The sequence below is a fragment of the Mustela erminea genome, chromosome 11 (assembly GCF_009829155.1).
Source record: "Mustela erminea isolate mMusErm1 chromosome 11, mMusErm1.Pri, whole genome shotgun sequence".
NCBI classification, from domain to species: Eukaryota; Metazoa; Chordata; class Mammalia; order Carnivora; family Mustelidae; genus Mustela; species Mustela erminea.
The window spans coordinates 2019929-2046573 of NC_045624.1; the positions used below are offsets into that span (position 1 = coordinate 2019929).

General features: G+C 50.0%; 1 protein-coding gene across 1 annotated transcript in view; it reads left to right on the forward strand.

Annotated features, from left to right (window-relative positions):
* LOC116569505 (lysine-rich arabinogalactan protein 19-like) overlaps nucleotides 1-26645 on the forward strand; it is a 90380-nt gene that overhangs the window by 58270 nt on the left and 5465 nt on the right. Inside the window, exons 5-6 of the mRNA XM_032305796.1 lie at nucleotides 25498-25750; nucleotides 26014-26353. Coding sequence (XP_032161687.1) covers nucleotides 25498-25750; nucleotides 26014-26353 — 593 coding nt within the window. The remainder of the gene's footprint in view (nucleotides 1-25497; nucleotides 25751-26013; nucleotides 26354-26645) is intronic.

Below are 26645 nucleotides of genomic sequence, written 5' to 3' on the forward strand. Positions count from 1 at the left end.
TCTTCTTACGGGACTTTGAAGGGGTCTTTCCACGGCTTTTGCCGGAGAGCCCAAGCTCCCAACCACAGTCCCCGGGGCTCTGAGCTGCCTTCCGCCGCCTCACCGACTCAGTACCTGTTCCCTCTCCCGTGGCCTTTCTTTATTTTTCTTTTCTGAAGTTCTGTTTTACTGTGGCAAGAACGCTTCGTGTGGAATCTACTCTCTTAAAGGTTTTTCAAGTGACGACACACGTGGGTGAACACAGGTCTGCGGTTGTGCCGGGAGCTCTGGGGCTTGTTTGCTTGGCTCTGTGGGACACCCCAGGCCCCCCAGGTGAGCAGCGGCCCCCACCCCACCCGCGGCCCTCCAGGCCTCCAGGCAACCGCCACGCGGCTCCGTGGTTTTACGAGTGTGGCTGCTTCAGGTGCCTCATGGAGTGGACGCGCACCGGGTCGGTCTTTCTGCGGCTGCCTCGTCTCACTGAGCACAGTGTCCTCAGGTGCCCCGGTGTTGTGGCATGTCGTAGAGTCCCTTCTTTCTAAGGGCCGCGGAGAGTGTATGCAGCCCATAGTCTTTCTCCGGTCGCGCGTCGGTGGACACCATCTCTGCCGCCGGGCTCCGCGAGTAGCTGCCGTGACTCGGAGAGCAGGTGGCTTTTTTTTTTTTTTTTTAAGATTTTATTTATTTGACAGACAGAGACCACAAGTAGGCAGACAGGCAGGCAGAGAGAGAGGAGGAAGCAGGCTCCCTGCTGAGCAGAGAGCCCGATGCGGGACTCGATCCCAGGACCCTGAGATCATGACCTGAGCCGAAGGCAGCGGCTTAACCCACTGAGCCACCCAGGCGCCCCAGCAGGTGGCTTTTTAAGATTCTCGTCTTAGTTCTTCTGAGCAAACGCCCAGAGCTGGATTGCTGGACCACACAGTAGTTGTCGTTCTAGTTTTTCAAGGACCCTCTGTCCTGTGTTCCACAGCGTCCGCACCCGCCGGCGTTCCCAGTGACGCGGTTCCCGGGTCTCTGCGTCCTTTGCCGGCGCCGCTGTGTCCCGTGTTCTGTGCTCACTGTCCTGCACCTCCTGCCCCCGGCTCGGCACTTGTCCGGTCCCTTTGTCCCGTTCTCTCCTCTCATGTCCGGAGCCTCTCGCGGACGCTCTGTCTCTCGGGGTCTCCAGCCCTCACCCCACCCTGCCCTTCCCTCTCTCCCCACTCCCCAGACCCCAGGTGAAGGTGCTCACCGGGAGACGGCCTCGTCTTTCATGCCTCCGACAGCCTCTCCAGCCGCGCGTTCCCAGTCCGATTCTTAGAGGGGCCTTGACAAATAGTTGTTGGTTGAAATAGTTTATCAAACAATTTGCATTTCTAAGTTGGAAAAGGTTGTGTTTCCCGTTTCCTGTGGGCCTTGTTGTAGGTGCCAAGACCGCGGACTGGTCAACTCTTCACATAGGTGTCTAACAGCTTGTAATTCTTCATTTGAAACTTCTGTAATTATTATTAGTAAATCACAAAGGTTTGCCAGAGGGGGCAGGCAGGGGGATGATCGTCGTGATGAAGTAGGCGCCTGAAGTAGTCGCAGATTGAGCAGAAATCTGTCTTTGCAGTGGATCGGCCTGAAAGTGCAGGCAACCACTTGTATTGATGGAATCGCAGGATCAGGGTGTTCAGTAAAGGGTGCTCAGCCCCCCGGGGGACACACCACTGGCGCCCCTAGAGCAACAGCGAGGCAGACAAGTAAACGCCTACTCGGGAACCGGTCACCTCTCCAGGGCTCGAACGTTGGTAGAGGACGGTAGAGTTTCTCTTGCAGCTGTAGCGCGTTAACGGACAGGACGGCCTTTGCTCTCAGTCTGCGGCGGGAACGGATCATCCTGGTGAAACCCAGGTGTCTGGGCATAAACCTAAGTAAGTCCAAGGGGGTTCTGCTGGGTAGGAGGAAATGTTTAAGAAAAGATTATCTTTAGCTGCCAGGAGGTCATAGAGATCTGTGTCAGCATCAGTGGAATTTATAGCCAACTGACTTTTTAAAAAAATTTAGTTATGGCCTATGTTTCTTAAAGTTTAATTCTTGATGGAATGAAATCCTCTAGTTAACTCAGCCATTCTGAGCCAAACCTACTTAGATGAATCGAAGGGCGTTTTCATTGTATCAGTGTTCGTGATTCAGATCAGTGTAGATGGACCGTTGCCAGCGGTCGAGTCACACCAGGTCAGCTTGGGAGCAGGAGTCGCAGAGACGGAGGTGTGTGGTCTGTTAAGTTCAGACACTTTTCCTCTGTAAGGTGTCTTGGGTATTTACCTTGAAGTTAACCAGGGGAATGGAGGGAGCATGGTAAAAAGCACAGACTGATTTGCAGAGACCTGGGTTCCAATTCTGGGTCCGTCCAGGTTCTGTTACTCCGGCCCCATCACTTAGAAAGTGTACCGATAATTTCCCAGTCGGTCAGTTGAAGGTTTATGTGAACGTATGCATACCATCGTAGGGTCCTACTCATTCCAGAAAAGGTTTAGAGGCCGCTTAACACCAGCAACAGAAAAACACTGTTAATAAGAACTCAAAGAACGGAAATAGAAGCGGTTTGGGAGCGGAGGAGAAGAGCCCGAGGGGATCGAGAGCTCCCAGAGGCGCGAGGATTCTGCCCACATTCGGTTTTGAGCTTCCTGGAATGCAAGATGAAAATGAAGCCATGGTGAGAACCAGAATTTTCATCATCAGAAAGGAAGGAACATCTTAGTTCCTCGGGAGAAGCAAACCTTTTCTGAGAACTAGATGCAGAAAATATTTATGTTGGGCTTTTCTGTTAGGCCCAGACGGTTAGCATGCCGTGTCCTCAACAGCCACAAACATGGCAAGAAATTTGTTAATATTTGTACCCTTACTAGTTCCATGGAGGATTTGGGGTGAGCGCTTACGTAAAGTGATCTCTCTTAGTGACCCCGATAGAACATTGCTCCAGGAGGGGAATCGGTGGCTCACCCCATGACAAGGCCCAAACATCCCATCGTCAGTGTCCCCCTTGGTCAAAGGCTCGGGGTCTGTGTGTGCCTGTTGGTGGGGGATTTCCTACCCCACCTGACCCATATGGCTGTATGTGACTCGCAGACAAGGTGGTTCTGGAAAGTACTTCAGAAATTATACAGTTTGAAATCATGCCCCTGGTTACTGTTGTTTACCTACTAAGTCATAACAAAGAAAAAGATGAAAACTGCCTTAAAACTTTTCTTAGAAGTACCTGAGAGAAATAAATATATGTCATGTTCTTGCTATGGTAGCTGACGGCCCCGAGGGGACCCACACCTGTGACATGTGTTTCCCAGCACTGCCCGTCGGTCGTGGGAATTCCTTGCAGCATGTATTTTGGAATCTGGAGTTCTGGGGACTATCTTTGCTGGAATGAGGTTGACCGTGTAGTTCCCGGATACTCCATTTCTTGTCCTCGTCTGCTTTTGAAGACCATGGAAGAAAAGATTTTGTTGACAAAGCACGATTTGTGACCGTGTTAATAAGCCCTCTGCGGTGTCCAGCTTCGTGAGGACAGGGTAGTCCGTCTGTCTGCTCGGTTGTCTGCCGGGGTGCAGAGCAGTGACGGGCAGAGAGTGGGAATCAGGAGCCACGAAGCAGGGGCGAGGTCTGTCGCAGGGAATGAGATCCAGCAGATGCTGGAGAGAAGCGCCAGGGACGTGTGCTCATCGTGGTACGAAACCAGAAACATCAAAGATGCACGTGAGTGGCGAGGGGCTTCTCACACACGACCTGGGGATCCCCAGGGAGCCGCTGACATGCTGCTGCAAGGCACCTGTGATTCACATTGTTATTTCCTACTTTTTCATGAATAATACCATAAAATTTTAATGTCTCTGTAAATATCTGAGGAAGACTACCTTAGGAGCACAGAAAATTTAAATTCATGCTTGTAAAAACTATTTAAATCCTTTAAGTGAATCTTCGGGTGACAGGTAATTGGCTGTTGGCCTAATTTTTTGGATCGATTTAACTCGATGCCAATGGACACAGGTGCGCCTGCTGTCTCTTCTTAACTTCCAAGCACCAGTGTTTGGCAAGGACAACAAATTGTTGCATAATATGGCTGTCCCTCCCCCCTTTCAGATTTGGCCTCAAGTCTTTTTAGTGGTTGCCTCTGAAGCCTTTGTAGGGAGCCGGAATGCTTTTCTGAGTTACATTTCTATTAAACCGTGCTTACGGAAATACCTGTGGCTCGGGAACTCGTCTGCGTGTGTGCGCTGGTTATGTGTTGGGTGATTGTCATTCGCAGAGCGGCAGCATGGATATGGATACGGAAGAACCTGGCCTGTAGTGAGGGGTCACACTCCCGGGCCACCTGTCGCCATCACGTGTCTCTTCGGCACCTGGCCGGGCCTCTCTCTGGACCTCAGTCTCCATGATGGGAGAATGGCGTTCTCTGAGGTGGTTGCTCCAACCGTCTGTGCCCAAGTCCGTGTTCCTCAAACAGCCTTCCCAGTGGAGTAAAAAACGATCCAACATCTTGTGCGTTTGGGCGGCACTTGGTTAAACAGAGGTGAATCGCAGGCTCTCCCAGAAAGCCAAGGGGATGCGCTGTTTTCCAGCTGATCTGCTCGTGGGAGCTCTTGGTTCCCGTCACCCCAGTGTTCACATCGGACCAGACGGCAGCTCTCTGCAGAGCCCACCGGTCTGCCAACTCGGTTCCTCTGCGGTTCTCGCGTGGAACACGAGGCCCTTGTGGCCTCAGTGGTGAACAGCTTTCCCATGAGCAAGCCACAGTGTGTGGTTTTCCTCTCCCCAGACGCACCTGGAAGGGACTTACCTGTAGAGCACGGGGGTGGGGGTCACTGCGTCATCGCTGGGCGTCACTGTGGACGTGGGCATGTTTGGCGTCAAGCTTCTGCTTCGAGGTCTTTGGGTGGAAACCACGCGACCAAATGACATTGAATGTTCTGTTTCCTGAAGGAAGGTGGATTTCCCTTTCCCATTTCTTCAGGGAGTGGAAAGACACCTGGATTTGCGTGTATTAAAGTGGCAGCAAGGGCCCAGGGCCTCATCCTTTGCACTCTAGGACCACTGGCCTGGGTGGAGGTGCTCTTCTCGGTTTTACCCCATGATTTCAAGTGAGCAGACGTGATGAGCTCCGTGAGTTAACCTGCCTTTGTGCGTGAGCCCACCCCAGATGCGTGGCTTCCAGGTGTGACTGTAGGGGTGTGTGAGCAGGAAGCCCTTCACGGCTCTGTTCCTGGGTCGTCTGGAAGCTCTGCTGTGTGGAGGGCAGGTGTTGCAGGAGGACGCTGTCAGGCCTTGGTCTTATCTTACATCCGTCCTGTTGGAAGATTCTGAAACATTCAGTGACTCAGTACCAGCGTGCCTGCAACGGTCTCTGCCAGCCCACAGGGAGGAGGTTCCGGGGATAAGGTCCTCCACGGTGCATAACCCTGTCGCCTCCCACTTTATGCCGTGACCCGGGCGAGCTCCCTGAGTGAGCCACCGAGGGCTGCTTTGTGAGGTCCCCTTTCTCTGCACGCCCCATCGTCCCCACACAGCAGGCACACAGCAGGCACTTACTGTGTGCTTTGCTGCAGGAACAGACGACCTCCGCTCTGACCAGTCCTGACGGGAGGCTGCTGGACTGCTCCTCGATGAGTCCAGCAACAGAAATGGTTGCTGTCCCGGTCAGACGTGTCATGGCCAGGCAGTTCCGTGTTTGGACAAAGTTCCTTCTTCCTGTCCCTGAAATACGCCTCCCTTGGGTCAACCCCTTGGCCCTGCAGGGGCAGCGCCGGTGCCACACGGCGGGCCTCCGAGTCAGCGAGGTCCGTCAACGTGCCTGTTCTGGTTTTTGCCTGTGTTTACTTTTCCCAATATTTACATCAATAGCTTCTTCACTGATTTCATCTTTTTAAAAGACTTTATTTCTATTAGAGCAGTTTTGGGTTCACAGCAACGTGGAGAAGAATGCAAGGACAGTTCCTGCGTGCCTCCCGACCCCCGCACAGCAGACGTCAGGCACAGAGTGGCATGGTGGCGGGGCTGACAGAGCCACACGGACACGTCATCACGCAGAGTCCGTGGGGCAGCCGAGGGGGTGCGTGCTGTGGGTTTGTACTCACACGTGGCGACGGGTCCCCCGCAGGGTGGCGTCCGCAGAGCACTTTCCCTGCCGCCCAGCAGCCGCCAGCGTCCTGGAGCTCGCCGCGCCGTGTCGGCTTGCTTCCGGCCTGGCCGGGGTCAGTCTCGGGCGGCCATTCCCTGGCTCGTCTGCGCAGACTAGTCACGTCCCGAGCACACCAGACCTTCTTCAGCGGCCGCGGGGGGCTGCCCTGTCCCTGACTCGCTCAGCACAGACTCGCCGCGTGCCCAGCGTGTGCTGCCGGGACGGGGCCCTGAGCGGACCAGGCTGAGCTCTGAGGGTCAGGAGTATACTGGTCCGTCATCTCACGGACACATTTAAATGATGTCATTCGAAACAGCTTAGAATTGTTATTTCTCTAACACAAACTGCTGCCTCGGTTTTCCCGAGATTCTGCAGCTGAGCCTCTGGAGGAGAGGACTTTTCGCCTAGTGTCGTCCAGTTTTTGTTTTCTGTTTAGCCTGCGAACTTTTTGTGATTCGGGGAACTGTTTCTCCTCCGTTCTGTCCCGTGTGCACTCGATGGACACACTGTCTACTATTTTATTCCAATCGTTAAAGATATTCATCAGAGCAGGGCCACGCACAGAGCCTGTGGCAGACCACTGGAGAGTTCCTTCCAGGAGGACACGCATCCGCGTAATTCAGTCGGTTACTGCTGTAACGCGGGATTTCTTCCCAGGAGCTGTGTTGGAAAGAGGGGTTGACTGGAATGCTGGTTTACTGGAATCAAAACCCAGTTGTTTGTGCGAATTACTTTTCTGGTTGGTTCACAATGGTTGAATTTTGGCCTGATCCATAGTCCTCTTAAGCATCTTCCAATAAAGAGCCTGTGTTTGCTCAAGAAGAAGGAGGCACGTTGTGATGGCCACGGATGACCACAAGAGCAATGGCATCAGTGTCCCCCCGAATCATGCCTCCCCCATTCTTTCATATAGTCTGAGATTTATGGGAAAACAGAGATTCTTCATGTGGTACGTTGAGAAACCAGAATCAGGTGTCTGAAGGAAGGCTTCCTTATGAGAGGTTAATTCTGAAGATCCAGTTATTAATGGGGAGACCAAATCACTGAGGTAATGTTTAGATACTTGCTAAATATAATTGAGCTGGGGAAATTTACATTTTGTGCATTGTGAGGAGACATAGTTTACCAGCCTCAGAGCTAGATTTGGGAATACGCGCAGCTGAGTTTGTAGGGACCTCAGGGTACCCCCCAAGTCGTTCTGGGGGTGTGTCTGGGCCCTGTGAGAAACTAGATGCTGTCCCTTTGGTTAAGTCTCTGTTCCTGGGCTTTGAATGAGTAGTGAATGTCTCAGACAAGGAGACTGGCTGTTTGAGGGCTCATGCATTTCTTTCTTTCTTTCTTTCTTTCTTTTTTTTTTTTAAGATTTATTTATTTATTTATTCGAGAGGGACAGACAGTCGATGAGGGAAGAGCAGAGGGAGAGAGAGATTCCTGAAGCAGACTCCCCGCCGAGTGCAGAGCCTGACGCGGGGCTTAAACCCAGGACCCTGAGATCATGGCCTGGGCAGAGACCCAGAGCTAGCCGCTGGCTGACTGACCCCCAGACTCCCCGAGGCTCCTATTTTTCTTAATGAAGAGCGGGCCGCTAACCCTAAGGGCAGACTCGGAGCCTTCTCACCTTGCCCGACCTGAGTGTTTGCATAACCTTGAACAATAACCTTAACCGTGTGGCCTCATTTTCTCAGCTGGGTCTCAAGACTGCGTGTGTGTGAGGAGCAGAGGTGGGAGTAGAGAAATACTCACAAGCCCGGAGAGGCCCTTGCTGGGAAGGAGTCTTGCGTTTTAGAGGCACACGGGCTCTGGCTCTAGTTGGAACTGGGGCTGCGCAGCCTGTCTGCCTGGTACTGTGCTGTCGCTCCCCACCAGGGTGAAGTCACGGTTCCGGGGATGACCTTGGAGCTTGGCGATGCCCTCTGCCGGGAAGTCACTTCCTCCACACCGACTGGTCTTCCCCGGCTCACCTCCTTCTCGAACATTGATGGTACTTCTCATCACATTCTCACTTATGTTTACTTTGTGTTTTCTTTCTTCCTCACTGGACTGTCGATTCTTGGTACCAGAGACCAAGCCTTGTGTTGTACATCAGCGTGTACATTGGCCCCCAGCGGAGTGCCTGATGCGTGGGGGCACTCAGCTTCAAACCAGAGTTGAAATCAAATGTGTCGTGAAGATCTGAAATTTGAACCTCTCATGTTGCCTCCAGGATTATGCCAAGAACTCATTCTCAGGCATCACGTAGGTGGTGGGGTTGGAAATCCCATGTCCCTATACTGGGCGCCCTCAAACCAACATAGGTTTAGGATGAAGGACTCCCCTGTGGCTGAACCCTGTTCTGGAGTTCTGCTCCTTGGGGCTCTGGAGATCACAAAGGAGGAGTCTCATCATTAAGCTGTTTGTGGTCTAATTGAAGGGTCTAGACCAACTCGTGCAAAATGATCAGTGGCCATTACTAGGTAACCTACAACCACGGGCTCAGACCACCGGGACATTAGGACTCCGGGAGGAAGACATAACTGTGGGCTCAGACCACCAGGACAGTAGGACTCCGGGAGGAAGACATGACTGCTTACCAACCCGTCTCAAACAGGCCGTGGTCCTGGGCCTGCTCCCCAGAACACGCTCTTGTGTTGCTTCTCTGCATTCGCGTGGGTTGTACGGAAGGAAGGCGGTGAAGGGCGTGTGGACTGGGCTGTCGTTGGACTTTGCCAGGGAGCTGTGGGCATGCAGCTGGGGTACAGCCCTGGACAGAGGCAGGAGCTTGGTGTGCAGATCCCCTGGTGCCCTCTCAGCAGTCCTGGGTTTCACGCCTCACTCTTGGCCTCGTCTTTCAGAGAAATAAACAAGATCACAGGAGTAGACTTATGTCCTTTATTGAGGTCCTTCCCTGGAAAGGCCTGCATGGTCTGGCTTTAGGGACACATGGTGGGTGCTCAGTGCCTGTGGGCCCCCGGAGACGTCTGACTCTGTGCACATGCCTGGGGCCATGTTGGTGAGGAGTCATCTGGAGAGCTGTCCGGGCGGTGGGCTGTCCGGGGAGCATCACGCCACCGGCTCTGAGCCTCAGGGACGCCTTGGCTGGTGCCTCCCACACATGCATGCTCACACCCCTATATGGAATCCCGAGACCCTCTCTTGGTCTCTACCAGACTCTTGTTCCTCCTGAGATGTTTGTACCACATTCTGTGGCAGTGGCTGTGTCATCTGATGAGCTGTGCCTAGACCACATATCCTGGGATTGACTGAAATCTGGAAAGACCACAGTTGGGGTAGCTGGAGAGGCTGGTAGGAAACCAGTGCTGGAGAGGCCAGTCACAGATAGAAGGACAGTCCCTGGCTGGGCTGGCGTGGGAGACGGGGGTCTGCAAGGACATGAGAAGAGTGGGGGCCTCAAGGAGCAGAGCAGTGGGCAGGTGCGCACCAGAGAACAACGCCAGAACCCGGTTCTAGAACTAGTGCTTCTGATAGGGTCTCGGCTTCCAGAACAAGCCCCAGGAGAAGCCCGCCCCTCAGAGCTAGGGTACCAGCAGGACGGGACCAGGTAGTGAGTCCCGGGGCAGGACACGCTCTGCTGTCTGAGGCCAGGTGCTTCCAGCTTCCCAGAGCTGCGGGGCGGGGGGCGGGGGGCTGGGTGGCTCAGCATGGGCAGGTTGTGCATTAAGGATGAGGCGACCAGTTACCTTAACATTAGCAACAAGAATCAGTTTAAAGTTACTTCTTTTAGGCTATTTGTAATTCAAAAGGAGGAATGACTTTTGCATTCAAGGAGGCCGTTTTAAATTAAAGGATAAATCTGGGGGCACAGGAGGTCATTTATTTTGGATGACCCGTCCCTCAGGAGGGGCGTCTATCACATGGTCTCATTCTTCCTGGTCACAATGCTGCCTGGATATCTGGGGAGAAATTCTTTTATAACATTGATCTGAAGTTATAATTGCATCCAAGGGAAAATGCGTGTCCTCTATTTTTGGTGAAGTTGGTAAAATCGCTGTGTCATGGTGCGTGTCTCCCTGTTTATGGAAGAGATCATTACTGAACAGTCTGACACACGCTCTCCCTGCTCTGGGGGGATACAAGCAACACAGAACATTCGAAAGCTTGTCCTGTTCTAGCTGAGTAGAGACCTGAAAAGTGAAAACAAGACCACCACTCCAAGATTAGTTGATTAAATACTCAGCGTCTAGCTCTGTGTGTCAGGCGTTGTGGGCACAGAAGTAAAGAAAAAAATCCAATCCCTGCTCTCTGCTCTCACAAGACAATAACAGATGAACACTTCCAACGTCACGCACGTGTGCACGGTGTCGTTCATTTACTCATCAGCTTAACAAGTATTTATTGAGCATCTGCTGTGCGCTGGGCCCTGGGCACACAGCAGTAAACAAGCCAGAAAAAATCTTCTATTCATGGAGCGTATCTTCCAGTATAATGAGGACGATCAAGGAAACAAGTAAGTAAAGTGTGTAATACGTTAGAGTCAGGGCCTGTAGGAGAAGGGGCTGCAGTTTTAAATGGCACCAGAAGATCCGAGTGAAGGGGAGGTGAGGCAGAGTGCCACCCAGACGTCCGCCTGAAGACCAGGTCCCGGACCCTCCAGCAGGCCAGTGGGCAGGAGTGAGGAGCTGGGACGGTTGGCAGGGTGGGGGCCCTGCTCGTGGGTGGCCCGTGGGCAGCACAGAGAAGCAGAAGGGACCTGGCTTGGGTTTCGTCTCTTTGTTTCCAAGTCGAGTGCCCTCAGGGAGCAGTCATCTAATAATGGGAGTCACCTCGTACCAAAGAGAGACCCAGCACCATGGGAGAGGGAAGCGTGGTTGTAGGGGTGTGAGCCGGCGGGTGCGCATTGAGGGTTGGTCTTAGATCCTCTGTTTGTGCAATAGCAGAGACAGAGGACACGGGGACAGATCCAGGTAACTGGAGGGGTTGGCTGGTGAGAGGGACATAGGATCGTTATGGACCATTCATTTTGGAGGATGGGGTACCTGGAAGTTTAGAAGGGAGGAGGAAGCAGGGACTGGCTGTCAGTGACGTGTGGGCGTGGGTTTCACAAGGGGCTGAGCAACACTGTCCTGCGTCCTGAGACCACTGGCCACAACTTGATGTGAGTCTTGTTAGCAGATCGAGGGATTTTCTCCAGTGACTGTCCCCTGCTCCGATGCAGGTACCACACAAGCAGATAGCTGGGCTTGACCAGAATCAGGGATTTTCCAGGTAAACCAAATTTGCATTAATTAATCCAAAAAGGAGAGTGAGGGAGGTAAAGCTATTAGTAACAGTTGCAGTGAAATCTCAGAGCCTGAACTGGAGGAGGGACTGAGGGGGCACGGAGACCTGGCCAGGTCTGAGCAGCGTGCTGGGAGGGTGGCGGGGCTGCAGCACGGGGTGTCCAGACTGAGGCTGTGGAAGTGGTGTGGTCTAGCGTTTACCCTTTGAGGGGTATCTAACGTTGGCAGAGGATGTGATTGTTAGAGTTAAGAGGGTTAAAGAATTAAAAGTTCAGATAGGATAAAGTAAGAAATCTTCATGGAAAGTGTTATTAGGTGCCTCTGATAACATCTGGAAACATTTTTGGGTGTCCCAGCTGGGAGGGGCTCCTGGTCTAGTGGGCAGAGCCCAGGGATGGTGCTCCCCATCCTATGATTCCCACAACAGCACCCACACAAACTGTGCCCCAACACCGGTGAGTGCCGCTGTGGAGAAGCGCTGGTGCAAGTTGGTATCAGAGCTGGCAGGGAGGATCGAGTTGGTGCGTTCTGCCATGAGGAAGGGAGAGCCACAGAATAGGAAGGGGCAGCAAAGTTTGCTCCCGTGTCCTTGAACAAATCTTTTACAGAAGAGGGGGAGGTGGTTTGGAAGTGCAGTGAGAGCATGGGGTCATGTGAAGGAAGGCCATGAGGGCAGAATGCCCGGAGCACCGCCAGCTGTGGTCGGAGCAGGAGGAGAATGTGCGGGGAGGTGGGACTTGCCTTTGGAAGGCATGACTGCTGGGGCCAGGAGCAAGGAGAACAGCGGGGGGTCCCGGAGTCCGGTGGGGACTGCTCATCAGAAACGAGCATTTGGGTGCGTGTGAAGCATAAGGTGGATCCTTGAGGCTGAAGGGGTTTGAGATTTGGGCCAGCTACTTTCGGCCCTGAGTACATCGTGACCAAAGACCCCAGGAAGGTGGTCCCACCCTGATTCAGGTGCTGTTTCATCCAACCTGTAGTAGAGGGTCCAATGGTTGTCATGAGGAAAAATGGGACTGTTTCCCCTCTGAACCTGCTCTGAAAACACAATGGACTTTATTCAACATAATCAATGGGTGTGCCAGGTGGTGGGTATCAAGGAGGGCACAGATTGCATGGAGCCCTGCGTGTGGTGCACAAACAATGGAACTTGGGACACTGAAAAAATAAAATAAAATTTAAAAAAAGATAATTTATGTTAATGCCAAGCTAATAAAGGCGAGGAAGAGGAGAAATGCTTAGTATTTTAAAGATTTTCCATAACTGTCTTCACTGGTTCTCATCAACCATCTATGATATGCATTTGGATAAAACATTCTGACATGTAAATGTATGTAACAGGGACCCGTTTGGAATACTTGAACAATCAGGAAAGCACTGTGGTGCTGGTAGGGGTAGTGATGGTGGCAAGCAGGTGTATTTCAAGCCCTTCTTAAAACCCTGAAAGCACTGACATACTCAATATTTCGTGGCTTTCAGGGCCGTTGACATTCCTTAATTTTATTATAGTTTAAAGATGTTACTGTGAAGTAGATATATGAGAAAGTATATTAACTGTAAAGGAAGGCTGATAAATAATTTTAAGCAAAAGTATGTGGATCTACCATCCTTACCATATTGCTTCCTTCTCCTCCCCAATTTCTTTGACATGAGTGGTAATTATTTCCTTGGTTTTCTTTATCATTTTGCCACCCATTTGTGCATCCTGAAACCACCAGTATGGAAAGGTCTCCTGGGGACTTTATACTAATTATATCATGTAGTCTCTATTCTTCCGTGTCTTGCTTCTCTTACCCAATATTGTGTTAATGAAGTACATCCATATTGTTGCCTGTCGTCATAGCTCGCTTTTCATTCCATATGGTTTCTTTCTTATTTATGTTTGGTTTTCCATTGTATGAACATACCAGAATGTATTTATCCCCTCTCCCATTGATCACTAGGGTTGCTTTCAAGTTGTGGTTATTGCACAAAAACACTGTGGAGAATATTCCTTTACGTGGGTCTTGCTGTACATACGTGTGAGAATAAATGAAGAGTGACATTGCTGGGTTGAGGAGTATATCGTGTTCAACATTACAAGTTGACAAGAGTGACAGTGCTAAGTGTGGGGGAGACGTGGGATGTTTATAAATTTCATCACTGCCTGTGGATGTCCACATATTCTCCTAAATGGTGTGGCAATTTTCACATCCACTGGCTTCTCAGCACACCTCCTGCCCTCGTGTTTCTTGCACCTCTGGGTTAGAATGAGCACTGGGACAGCCTGACCCACAAGTCCCATTTCTGTAGCCTTGTGTCACAGAAATGATGACAATCACAAACACTCCACATCTCACCAACACTTGGTATTGTCAAGCTAATGGGGTACTGTGGTATTTCATTATGAGTATTTCTTTTTCTCCTTTATTTTAAAAAATCATTATCATATTATTTTCATCAAGACACATAGCAATGGTAGCTAGTTTCCTTTTAAATATCAGAATTAAATATTAGGGATTTCACTATCATTTTGTATTTATGTTGCCCTACAGAGAAAAAAGGAAAAACAAACATTGATAAAGCTTGGACATGCTGTCCTGATTAGCTGGGCTAGTAAACATGGTTGACTGTTTGCTGGGTTTTGGCTCTAGTAACAAGAAGCCCAGGTTACAATATTTTTAATGGAATAGTACAATAAAAGGGGTTAATTAAGTCTAAACCAGGTAATGAAAGGGAGCAAGAAGGACATTTCATTTCAGAAATAGATTTTTTGAAGATTCTCAGTTCATCAGGGTGTTTTTCCCTAATCCAAATGAATTATAGGGGATACAATGAATATGACCTTCAAAGTACTGTTTATGGGAGATGGTTGTGGTTACCATTCTGGGGAGGGGGATGGCAAGTTGAGATGAATTCTCCGATATTTTCAATGTACTGCTCTACTTGGCTTGGCTTCAGAGTCTGAGAAATTCTCCACCAGTGGTCCTGCCATGGTCTGGGCCACTGGACTTGCTCACAGTACTGTAAGAACTCCTGCTAGGAAAAGTAAAGGAAGAGAAACATCTCATGTTGGTTCAGGTTAGAGTTTTGTTGTAGGAATTATTGATCTTATCATGATACTGGACTCAGAATCCACTATGTGGTAGTTGAAATTTGTGATAATGGTGGAAGAGCTTAGTCAGATTAACTGTTCCATAGATAATCACAGAATCTGAACAACTGTATGTGTATGTGTGGGGGAGGGGTTAAAGGAGTGTAACTGGTAAATAGGTAGAACTAGAGGGGAGGCTACCTTTTCAATTCAAGCACTTGATTTGGTTAAAGTTTTGAGTTCACACCGTTTTGCCTCTGGTACTCCACTGTCTGTGGCTTTGCACAGGAGAAACTTTGCATGTTTCTGGACTGAGCTGTTAGAAGAGAGAATTTGGAGCTGGAAGATCATCTAGAAAGAGGGAAAATCCTGAAAGAGAGAGTGCCCCAATCTGCACCTAAAATCCACCCAGATAATAGGCCAACCACTTAACTATGCTTGTGTGGGGGAGATCTCAGAAAATCTGGAGTAAAGCAGCATCTGAAAGCCAACATACTTAAACAGAGATGTTAGCTGTTGTCTGTTGCAGATAATGGAGTTTGAGCCTGCCTAATTAACTGCTTTCTAAAATAAAAATCATCGTCCAGAGCAGCATAAAAGAATCCAGAGACTACAATGTTTTACTCATAATTACTTATATTTAATAACAAATAAAAAACTAGATACATGAGGAAACAAGAAAATGTGACCCATAATCAAGAAAAAAGCAGCATCAAATAACCAATTCTGAATGAAACAGCTATTGTAATGAGCAGACAAATACTTTAAAGCCTTAATAAGGTGTGTACTAGAACCCAAAGGAAAACAAATGCGTAATAACTGAATAGGTGGCAACTATGGCCAAGAACTGAAAATAGAAATTATAGACCTTAAATGTTCAATAAGAGAAATGAAAGATTCACAGAATTGACTTAACAAAAGAACATAGGTGGCAGAAGAATCAGTGAACTTGAAAATAAGTCAATAGAAATGATCAGTTCTGAAGTACAAAAAGCTTGACGGAAATGAACAGAACCTCCAAAACCTGTAGAGAAATACTGAATCATCTAATATATGGTAATTAGAATCCCAGAAAGAGATGAGAAAGATAATGGGACAGAAAAATATGTTTGAAGAAATCATGGTTAATAACGTCTTGAATTGGATTAAAGACATCAAGTTACAAATCCAACAAGCTAAAAAAACCTGCATATGAAATCAAACAAACAAACAAACCCACACACGTAGGCATATGGTAAATTTACTAAAATACAGATGTCAAGTATTAAACAGCAGTCAGAGAAAAATGGCAGGTTACATAAGGCGAAGGATCCTACAGTTAACAGCAGATTTCTTGCCAGAAACAATAGAAACTGGAAGACAATGGAATGACATTTTAAAAACGATGCAGTAAAAAAACTGTCAGGGCACAGGGGTGGCTCCGTTGGTTGAGTCTGACCCTTGATTTCTGCTCATCATGATCTCATGGTCAGGAGATTGAGCCCCATGTCAGGCTCTGCGCTCAGCGCTGAGTCTGCTTGAGATTCTCTCTCTCCCTCTCCTTCTGCCCCTCCCTCTGTTCATGCTTTCTCTCTTTCTCTCTAAAATAAATTCATAAATCTTTAAAAAATATCAACTTAGAATTCTATATCGATGAAGCTAGTGTTCAACATTGAAGCAAAGAAATGTTCCAGGACTGCGCCATCCAGTTCACTGGCCACTAGTGAAAGCTACTGAGCATTTAAATATGAGTCGTCTGAATGGAGATGTAGGTGTCCAATAAGCCAAATTTTACAGACTAGGCATGAATGAAAATAAGGTAAACTATATCAGTATTAATTTTATTACATTGAGTGCATGTTGAAATGATATTCTAGATATGTTGAGTTAAATAAAACATTAATACAATTTTTAAAATGAATGTGAAAGACATTTTGGATCAACAAGCTCTAGGAAAATCCATGTGCAGCACACTCACACTCATAAATGCTAAAGGAAGTTCTTCACATTCAAGAGTAATAACGGGGGGGGGGTGCTTCTACATCTAGAAGATGTAGTGACGTCCCTGGAGATGGTGAACATGTGGGTGAAGACTATATTGATATTTTTATTTTAATAGAAAGACAAAAGAATCTTTAAAAATACAAATTATAAGACCAGTCTGCCATGAAGAAGCACTAGTGCATTGGGGGGAGGAGACTATAGGACTGTAAGATCCCTCTATGTCACAGGAGGTAATGCAATATTGAATATAAGTAATTCTCTGTAATAAATTATACATGTACTGTGTAATCTCCAGAGCAACCACTAAAAAAAATTTAAAGAATATATCTAAAAAGCCTAGACAGAGACTAAAATAGAATGTCAAAAAATCTGTGATTAACCTAAAAGAAGGCAAGAAAGGAGAAACTGAGAAACCAAAATGAGACAAGATACATAGAAAACAAAGAGGAAAATGGTAGACCTAAATGAAACCATGTTAATACTTGGTAGACGTATAAATGACTAAGACACTAATGAAAAGGCATAGATTGTCAGACTTGGTTAACAAAGCCAGGTTAAAATATACACTTTAGATTTATATATATTTAAATTTAGTGTGTGTGTTTATATAAACATACTGCAAACTGTAATCATTAAAAATTGGAGTAGAAAAAAAAATTGGAGTAGCTATAGTAGTGCTAGGCAAAGTAGACTTTGAGGCAAAGCACATTACCCAAAGTAAAGAAGGACACTTTACAGTAATGAGAGGCTGCACCAGCAAGACGAAATTAAAATGTACACAAACTTAGTAACAGAGATTCAAAATACATGCACCAAAAAATTAAAAAAGAGAGATAAATGCAGTATCATAGTAAAATTCTGTTCTCAATAATCTATAAAAACGAAACATTAAAAGTCAGTAAAGATATAAGATCCAAATAATAAATGATGATTATAAATCAGTTCATTTATAAATCTATACATTTAAACTATAAATCTAAGTTATAGGATCTAAATGACTTAATCGACATTTACGGAAACTCCACTCAACATTGCAGAATCCGCGTTATTTTCAAGCATATATGGAATGCTTATCACAGTAATTCACACGCTGAGCCATAAAACAACACTTAATCAATTTCAGGAGATTGAAATATTACAGAATCTGTCTTATGACCACAATGGAATTGCATTTGAAATCAATAAGAATAAGAGCTCTAGAAAAACAACAAATATTTACGTTAAATGATGAACTTCAAGAAAACTGAAATGTCAATGAAGAAATCACAGAGGAAAAGAGAAATAATTCACACTGAATGAAAATGGAAAATACTACATATAAAATTTTATGGAACATCGTTGAAGCTGTGCTCAGGGGGAAATTTATAACTCCAGAATGTTTATTGTAGAAAGGAATTGATTTAAATCAATGATCTAATTTCCCACCTTAAGAAACTACAGGAAAAATGAGCACATGAAACCCAGAGTCAGTGTGAGGACAATGATAGAGGCAGGAGCAGAAAGAAACGGAAAAGACAGGGACAGAAACATCGGAGTACATGACAACACTCAACGAGGCCTTTGGAAATATTAATAGGATTACTAAATCCCTGGCTGTAACTACTCAGAAAAAGAAGAAAACATAAATTAATAATTTCAGTAATGAAAGATGGAGGATCATTAGAGGTCCTACGGGCATTAAAAGTGTAATAAGGAGATATTATAAACAACTTTGTACCAATAAGTTTAATAAATTTATTGATAATTGGTCAATAAACATCAAGTTGAAATGGAAAAGTTCCTTATAAAGAATCACATCGAAAATGATGTAAGAGAAAAGAAAAAGTCTGAATAGGTTTATAGCTATCAAAGACCTTAAACTTTCTCAGAATAATTTCCCACAAAGAGAACTCTAGGCACAGATGGTTTTATTAGCAAATTCTTTCAAACACCTAAGGAAAAAATATTACCAGTCCTACACAATTTTTTTAGAAAACAGAGAAAGAACACTGAGTGTTATATGCAACTAGCCGATTGTTGAACACGACATCCAAAACTGATGAGGTGCTGTATGTTGGCTACTGAACATACAAAGTAGATTTAGAAAAGACCATGTGGCATAGAAACAATGCGGTATGACTCGGCCATAAAGATGGAGCCTCGCCGTTCGTGGTGACGTGGTTGGAGCTAAGCAAAATGCGTCAGGCCGAGAAAGATGAGCCTCATGTGATCTCACTCATATATAGAATTTACGAAGCAAAATAGATGAACATAGGGGAAACGAAAAATAGGAGGCAAACCCTAAGAGACTCCTAACTCTGGAGGACACACTGTGGGCTGCTGGAGGGGAGGTGGGTGGGGGACGGGCTCCGTCGCTGACGGGCACCCAGGAGGGCACTCGTGAGAGCACTGGGTGTCGTATGGACGTGATGAATCACTAAAATCCACTCCTGAAACCAACACTGCCTGTTAACCAACCGGCATTTAAGTAAAAACTTAAAAAAGTAAAAAAAAAAATTAAAAAAAGTTAAAAAAGAAAAAAGAAAATAGAGAAAGAGAATTGTCAGCTCATTTTATGAGGGAGCATAGTTGTGGCACCAAAGCCCGACACAGGAATCACGGAAAAAGAAAATCACAGACCACTAGCTCTGAGGCACACGCAGGATTAAATCTTTCACAAGGGGGTGGTCCGCTGAACCCAGCAGTGCGATGAAAGGGTACCTCGCGGCCAGACGGGCTTCATCCCAGGAACGCGAAGTTGGTTCAACATTTGAAAATCAATATATTCCACCAGAGTCATTGAATAAAGAGAAAAGGGTGTATTTATCTCAATAGATGCAGAAAACACTGAGAAAAGCTAAAACCCCTTCAGGATAGAAACTCTCAGGCACGAGTGATAGAGGGAACGTCCCCAATCTGGTAAAAAGCAGCTACAAAGCCCTTCGTGTAACGTGATACCCCACGTTGAAAGACCGGGTGCCTTCCGCCAAGACGGGGGACAAGGCAGAGAGGTCTGCTGTCATCACTTCCACTCGGCATTGTCCTGGGGGTCCTCGCCGGTGGGCGGGGGGAGCACGTCGAGGAATCCGCGGTGGGGCAGTAAGGCTGTGCTCGTTCTGGGCAGCCTGATTGTCTGCCTTGTCGACGGCAGTAGTAGCTTATAGGATCCATGCGAGTGTTTAACGAAGTCTTGGGATAAAAGGTCAACATTCAAAAATACAACTGAATTTCTACATACTAGCAGCAAGCAAGTGGACAATAAAATAAAAACTCCAGGTGTGATTGTGCCGAAAACATAAAATCTCTCGCTTCCCCCAGAGCTACTCCTCAGGGAGTGCCGGCGTCCGTACAGGGGACGGAGGAAAGGGCGCTGATTTTCAACTTTTGTCCCTAATAGGATTTTTTAAAAAGATTCTATTTATTTATCTCACAGAGATCACAAGTAGGCGGGGGGGGGGGGTTGGGGGAGGAAGCAGGCTCCCCGCCGAGCAGAGACCCCGATGCGGGGCTCCATCCCAGGACCCTGGGACCATGACCTGAGCCGAGGGCCCTGAGCCACCCAGGTGCCCCCCTAATAGGATTTTTATGATGACAAAATAACCATGAAGTCCAGGTCTTGTCAAGAGGGCATCTTGTCTAAGGTCCTTTCCTCCCTCAGGCTATGGAGAGCCGGCCGTGGAGCAGAGCACGCGCCGGACAGGGCAGGCCCAGGCCCGAAGGCACAGGCTCGATAGCCGCGGGCTCCTGACCCTCAGGCTGTGGCAGGGAGGAGGAGCGTGGCCATGACAGAGGACGCTATCCCTCTCTTGGCCCCACAGGGCTGAGGCTCCAGGGAGCGCCGCATGCCGGGGGAGTCCAGAGCAAGGGTGGGCCCCTCCCCGGCCCCAGCGCTGGTGCCAGAGCCAAGATGGCACCATAGCATGGTGTGGTCTGGCCGGTGGGTGTGGGTGCGTGGGCCTGAGGCCAGGCTGCAGGCTCTCCCATGGTCTGCAGGGAGTGACAGGGTCTCCAGTCGTCACCCTGGGTCCTGTTGAAGGGATGCAGAGGGGCTGGGGTTCAGTGTAGGGGCCGCACCTTGGGACAAAAGAGAGACATTTGAATGGGGTTTTCATAGCTGGTTGCTGCTCTGCTGTTACCAGCCCCAGGCCCCGGCCGGTCAGCCTGCGATGCCGTCCAGAGGACCCCCGGGGTATCAGGACCCTGCATTCCTGCTGATGTTGGGTCGCAGAAGCTGTGGATGTCTTAGAAATGCCGTGCGTTTGCCCCATAGACAGGACCGAAACAGGAGCCCGGATGCCCCGTCTGGCCGTCGCCCCGCGGCCCTCAGCCCGCCCCGCTCCAGCCACAGCACCCAGGCTCCCCTGCTGGCTCTTGCCCTCCAGGAGGGGCAGGCTCAGAAGGACTAGGGCAGCTGGAGCGTCAGGTCTAGGTGTGACGTTGCTGCATCTAGTCTGGCTTCTTAGGGGTTCAGTCAACACTGGGCGTGTTCCGGCCACACCACACCCAGCCTGGTACCCCGGAACGTGGTCGGATCCCCGGCTCTCACTTTTCCCAGGAGGACATCTAGGCTTCTGAGGGCACGGGCACAGATCTTTTTTATGTTTATTTTAGCAAACAGCGATCAGCATAATACGCCCCCCCCCATAAATGCCCAATAAAGATTAGTTACCGCAGCGATGTGCAAGGAAATGGGTCAGTTCTGCACACTCAGGGGTTGCGTTTGGCTGGGATCCGCTCCAGCCGGCACTGGCTGCATTCGCCAGGGTGACGTGTGGCACTCGAAACAGTGCGCTTTTTGGTTTTGTATTTCTTTTGTACGTTTAATGAAAGAACATAACTTTAAGGATGCTGATGTGGAATGTGTCTTCCCATGATGGCATTAAGTAGCTGATTTACTTAGATATTTCCGAGTTCCTTGTGTTCCAAACATTATCTCTGAAAGGGGGAGAAGCTGCCGTGTTAGATGACATCGTTCTAAGTGTAGAGGCGTATGAGTGCAGTACTCTGTGTCTAGGCCTGCTGTGTGGAAAGTGGATCACACTGTCCAGCGCGACTGTGTTCTCCTTTGGAGGCCGTCTCAGAGAGGTGTTCCTCTGATTCAGACACCCGGCACGTGAGTGGGGTTCCGGGAACAGGGAAAGCCCCCGGTCGGCTCCTGCCTCATGCTTGAGGACGAGGGTGGCCAGCCGCCCGGACAGAGCGGCCTGTCCCCTACTGAGGGCAGGAGTGGCGGTTTCCACTCACCGTGTGCCACCGGGCCTGCATCTGCTCCTGCGTCACCGACCCGGGGAGGTGGTCTGGGCGGTGCAGGTCGTCAGCAGCCAAGAGCAGGGTGAGACGTACCCAGTTGCCCCTTTTAAGATGCAAAACTTCAGTAAAGGGTGTAAGAATTTTGGAATTTGTTCCCCAGCATACAAATCGTCCCCATGAAAATTTATTTGCAGCTGCGCCCCGATGCCGATAGACGTATCCCATAAACCAGGGATCCGTAAACACCACGAACCCCATAAAGAGCCGGACAAGTCCTTGCTCATCACCCACTTAATTGCAGGGGCTTGATCCAAGCCCCTCCCACTGAGTCACCAGCCGGAAGGGCAGGCTTGTGTTGGACACGGGGGTTTCGGTCCTTGTTTTTCCAGCTGTTAAAATGAAAGATTCTTGGAATATCTCGTATGTGAGGCTTGTTTATGATGCAAATACACAGATGCCCTTTCATCTCCCAGTGGCTTTGATGTCGTGATAGCCAGCCACCTCCTCGCAGACGCACCGAGATGTTATCAGGCTCACGAGCTCGCGGCCCGGTGTACAATGTGGGAACCGATTACGGATGAACCGGCCACTTCCCAATTAATAGAAAGATGAGAAGGGCTTGTGGATTCGTGTTTCGTTGAGGTTTTGGGGTTGCGTCTGGAGAACCAAGATGAGGGGGGTCTGCTGAGACCAGAAAAGGAGGCAGTCCTGGACGTTGGGCGGCGCAGCTGGGGACCGTTCCTCCAGGGACGTGGCCGTCCGTGCCCCCAGGGACAGGGTGTCCTCTCCAGTCCAGATGGGACAGAGCGTTCTTGTTTTAATACACATTCAGCGAAGAAGCTCATTTTTTCCTCTGCCACAGTCCGGGTTTCAACTCGGGTTAGTGTCTCCCTGAACAGTGGAGGTGCCCCTGCCTGGGCCCCACCCCAGAACATTTAAATTACCAAAAAAAAGAAAAAAAAATCTCAGGCATGGGCCTGGGTGTGGCCTTTTTAAAAGACTCCTGGGTCATGGGTGTCGTAGGGTGCACGGCCAAGGTTAACAGCCGCAGGTTTACTGGACTGCGTTACCTTTTCATCTCATTTTATTCATTTAAAAATTATTCTTACTAATCAAATGCTTCTGAGGGCAGATGCGTAAAGAAACCTACACGTCCAAGCCAAGACCCAGAAACAATAGTTAAAACATTCTTTTTCTGTTCGTTAGATAATCTTTGAGTGAATGGATATGAAGTTGAAGAAAAGCTGGGTAAATATGCCAGATTTCATTTGAACTGCTTCAGTTTCTGCTGAAATGGCTGTTAACATGTGGGACCAAAATAGATTTTATAGGGAGAATACTAATTAACTAATTCCTGTACGGAGAGAGACAAAACTGTGGGAGTGAGGAGACGCCGGGCGCTCCGGCTCCCTGGAAGTCCCCACCTCTCTCCTCGTGCCTTCCGAAGTCTGGAGACTGTGCTCCTTAACCACCCTTTGTCCAGAACTGGGGCTGCCGGAGGTCGGCGTGACGCGCTGAAGTGTCGGCGAGTGAAAGCGGCGGACCCCGGAACCCTGAAATGCGGTTTCACGGACGTATCGGGCGTCGGGGAAGGTGTGAGCTTCTCCCTCAGGCGCGCTGCGTTCCTGGGACCTCAGCTTTCCACGCCGCCGCCCAGCCGTGCAGCACGAGGCCCGGCACGAGGCGTCCGGTCGTTCTGGAATCGTGCGGCTGCGTCGCGTCTGGTGAGACTGTAGGCCCACGTCTATCTGATTATATTCTGATTTTGTAGAAGCTGGTCTTCTGCATATATATGTTCTCCTTTTACTGACCCGAATGTTTAATTAATTAGAACACCCCATCTCACCATCATCCTCCGTAATGAGAGTTTACTGTACAGCTATTTTCGGCAGGCTGAACGAGTGGAAAGCTATTCACGGTGATGAGACCTGAATCCGCTGATTGTAGACGCGGGTAATTCACAATATCCCATCAGCGGTGATGGGGAGCAGACAAGCTAATTGGCCCACTTAAGGGATGGAGCTCCCCAAAGAGGGCTGTCTTTCATGGTTCAAGTTCCATTAATCAACAAATACTCATCGAGCTCCTGCTGGGTGCCTAGCATGATGCTGGAGACACCAGGGCGCGGGCGTGAGCGCGGGCCGTGTCCCGCGGCCCTGATTCGGATGGAGCACAAGACATGCACACGCGCCGCTTCCAGTGAAAAATACGGTCTTGATCAGACCGTGGCCGTATGTACCCAGGAGAATAAGGGCTCCCTTGCCCCAGAGTGGCACCAGGAATAAAGGGGTATACGGGGTAATACAGCAGTGACGGGCCCCACGCAGGGACCACAAAACACAGAGCCCGATGAGAGTCCCCCCCGGCGCAGATGATGTCCTGCGTCCTCACACACAGCCGCCTGCCGCCTTTCCTGCCTCAGAAAGGGAGCAGCCGCCGAGACGGCTTCTGGCTCCTGTAAACCCGAGTCTGTCCAGTTCTGGGGGTTGGGCTTTTGTCTGTTGGGTTTGCACTTCTTGTTTACCCCAAGATTTTGCTCCCAGGAACGCAGAGTGGGTACCTCTTAGATCTGGGCCCCGGAGTCAGTGCGGCCATGCCGGGGCCAAAGCACAAAGTGGAGGGACCGGCCGCTTCCGCTCGGTGGCACAGCTGCGCCCCGGGAGTCGGCCTGCGAGCCTAGACCCACTCACGCTTCCACTGTGTGAGTTTTAAAAAATATTTTCATTCATTTACAGGCCCCAGGCTAACGTCAAAATAATCGTCGCCGTCTGAAGACAGCCTGTGTTTCCCTGAGGTTGTGGGCGGGCCGTGGGCCTGCGTGCACAGGAGAAGGTGGGGCGGGGGCGGGGACAGGACCCCATGATTCGGGTCTGTCGCATCACGTACTTCTCTGAGTGCTTTCACGGGGCGAAGCTTCAAGAAGCCTGGGGCCCGTCCAGCCTCCCAGCCAGGGAGACTGGAGGAGGAGGGGTGGCCGCCACCCCTTGGGGCATCACCCGAAGAACTATCTACCCCTGGAGGTTTGTGAAAACGGTTCTCCGGTGTGCACAGCTCTGCCACGAGCGGCCAGTCGCCTGTGTAGCCCCAAGAATCCCCAGTCCAGGGGTGGAGCCTGTGGGCTTTGCTCTCTCCCCTTCCAGGTTTGGGAAGAGGCAGGGCGGGGGGCGAGCCGGGGGAGGGAGCTGGCTGCACCCCAGCCCACGGCCGCGCTAACTGCCCTGTACCTGACGACGCACTCCCACCGCCGGAGCCCCGTTTGCACCAACCTTGTGCTAAAGGCGTGACAGTGAAGCCAAACGTCGTGGCGAGTTTTAGAAAGATCAGGATAATGGTGACGTGAGGCAGAAACTATTTCAAGTAACACTCGATAGTCTGCGTCGGAACTTGCACTGGAGGGAAACTATTCTGCCAAAAAGTGATTAGTTCCCTCCAAGATGGTCTCTCATTTTTAAACTCAGCCTCACAATGCAATATGCCACCCTCCTTTGATTTCATCCCCACTTCTCTCTCCCACTTGGGCTCATTTCACAGACTTTTGATTTGATTTACAAATTTGCGATTGGGTTTTACAGGCATTATGGAGCCCACGCCTGTGCCAAAATACCCATCACCGGCTTCTATGTTCAGCTTTTCTGGGATCACTTGTCATCCTATATTCCTGTCGGGACACTGCCTGAGCACTGCCGGCGAGCCCCCGTGGGGCTGAAGCCGCAGAGGCAAGCTCTGAGCCTGACCCCGGCAGCCGGGCTGTCCTTCCTGCTCAGTGCCCAGTGTCCCCAGAGCGCGTGGCTCTGAGGGGTGGCCCCAAGGGGCCCCAAGTGGCCCTCACAGACCCTCTGCCTTCCGTGGGTGACTTTGTCTGTCTTGTCTTCCCCATTCAGGCCTCGGATCCTCGTGAGAAAAGGCCGACGAGGCAGCATGGGGTCCGGAGGGGGACATGTGGCGGAGAGGGAGCGCGGCGGCCCTTGGGCCCAGGAGTGCGCGCCCTGTCACCTGTGGCCTGGGGCTGAGCTGGCTTCCCTGAGGTCCAGCATCTGCTGTCTGTGCCCTTACCCATCCCGCGAATGTTGCGTGACCCCCTCGGCCGTTCCGGGATCCGAGGTGCCAACAACGTTACCCGCCCGCCCCTCCCAGGTGAGGCTTGCGTCTACACGGCCTGCTCTGTTGCCAGACCCTGCGGGCGGGGGCAGGACACCCTGGCTCCTTCCCCCGAAGGCCCGGCCCCCCGCCCCAGATACCAGGTCACGAGTCCGCCGCGGGTTACTAGGGTGACCTGGTTCTTGTCCTCTTATGGTCAGGTACTCTGCTTAAGTGTGTCCCAAATAGGGTTTTCTTTTTCTGTTTTTTAATATGGTTGCAATAATCTTCTTCTTCCTCTTCTTGGTGATTTTCCCCAGAAGCCGCCGGTGCTCTGCCCGGCCCCCGAGCATCCTTCCTCCGGCCAACGACGTCACCCGCCGGCACCTGCGGCCTTAGCCTGCGCCCCCACGCCGAGCCCCACGCGGAGCCCCACGCGGAGGTCAGACGCGCTGGCTCGCTGGTGCCCCCGGCAGTGCTCGGCGGCCGACCGGGTGGAGGAACGCCACAGGCATCTCCTGTCTCAGGAAGGGCACCTCGGCGTGCAGTCCTGCTCCGTCTCCCCGGGCCCTCCGGGCGTTTCTGCCTCTCTTCTGCCCACGGCGTTTCCAGCTGCTCGTCCGCAAACCCTCACCCCCGGCCCGGCTCTGCAGGAGTCAGGTATGTTCGCCGTCGCTGCCTCTGGAATCAGTGCTGCGCAGGAGACCCAGTCACGGCTGACAGTGTGTCGGCAAGTGCTCGGTCCGTCTGCCGCCCCGTCTCCCGCCTCCCCTCTGCCCCCGCACCACGTGGACAGTTTCCCTCGGGATCCCCTCCCCCCCTTCCTTCTTACGTTCCCTCCTTCCAGTAATGTGTCTGTCTTTTTCCCAACGACTGAAATGTCCTTCTATACTGTGATGTGACTCCCTTGTAAGGATGCCATCCGTCCGCCTCTTGGTGAACACCATTTCTC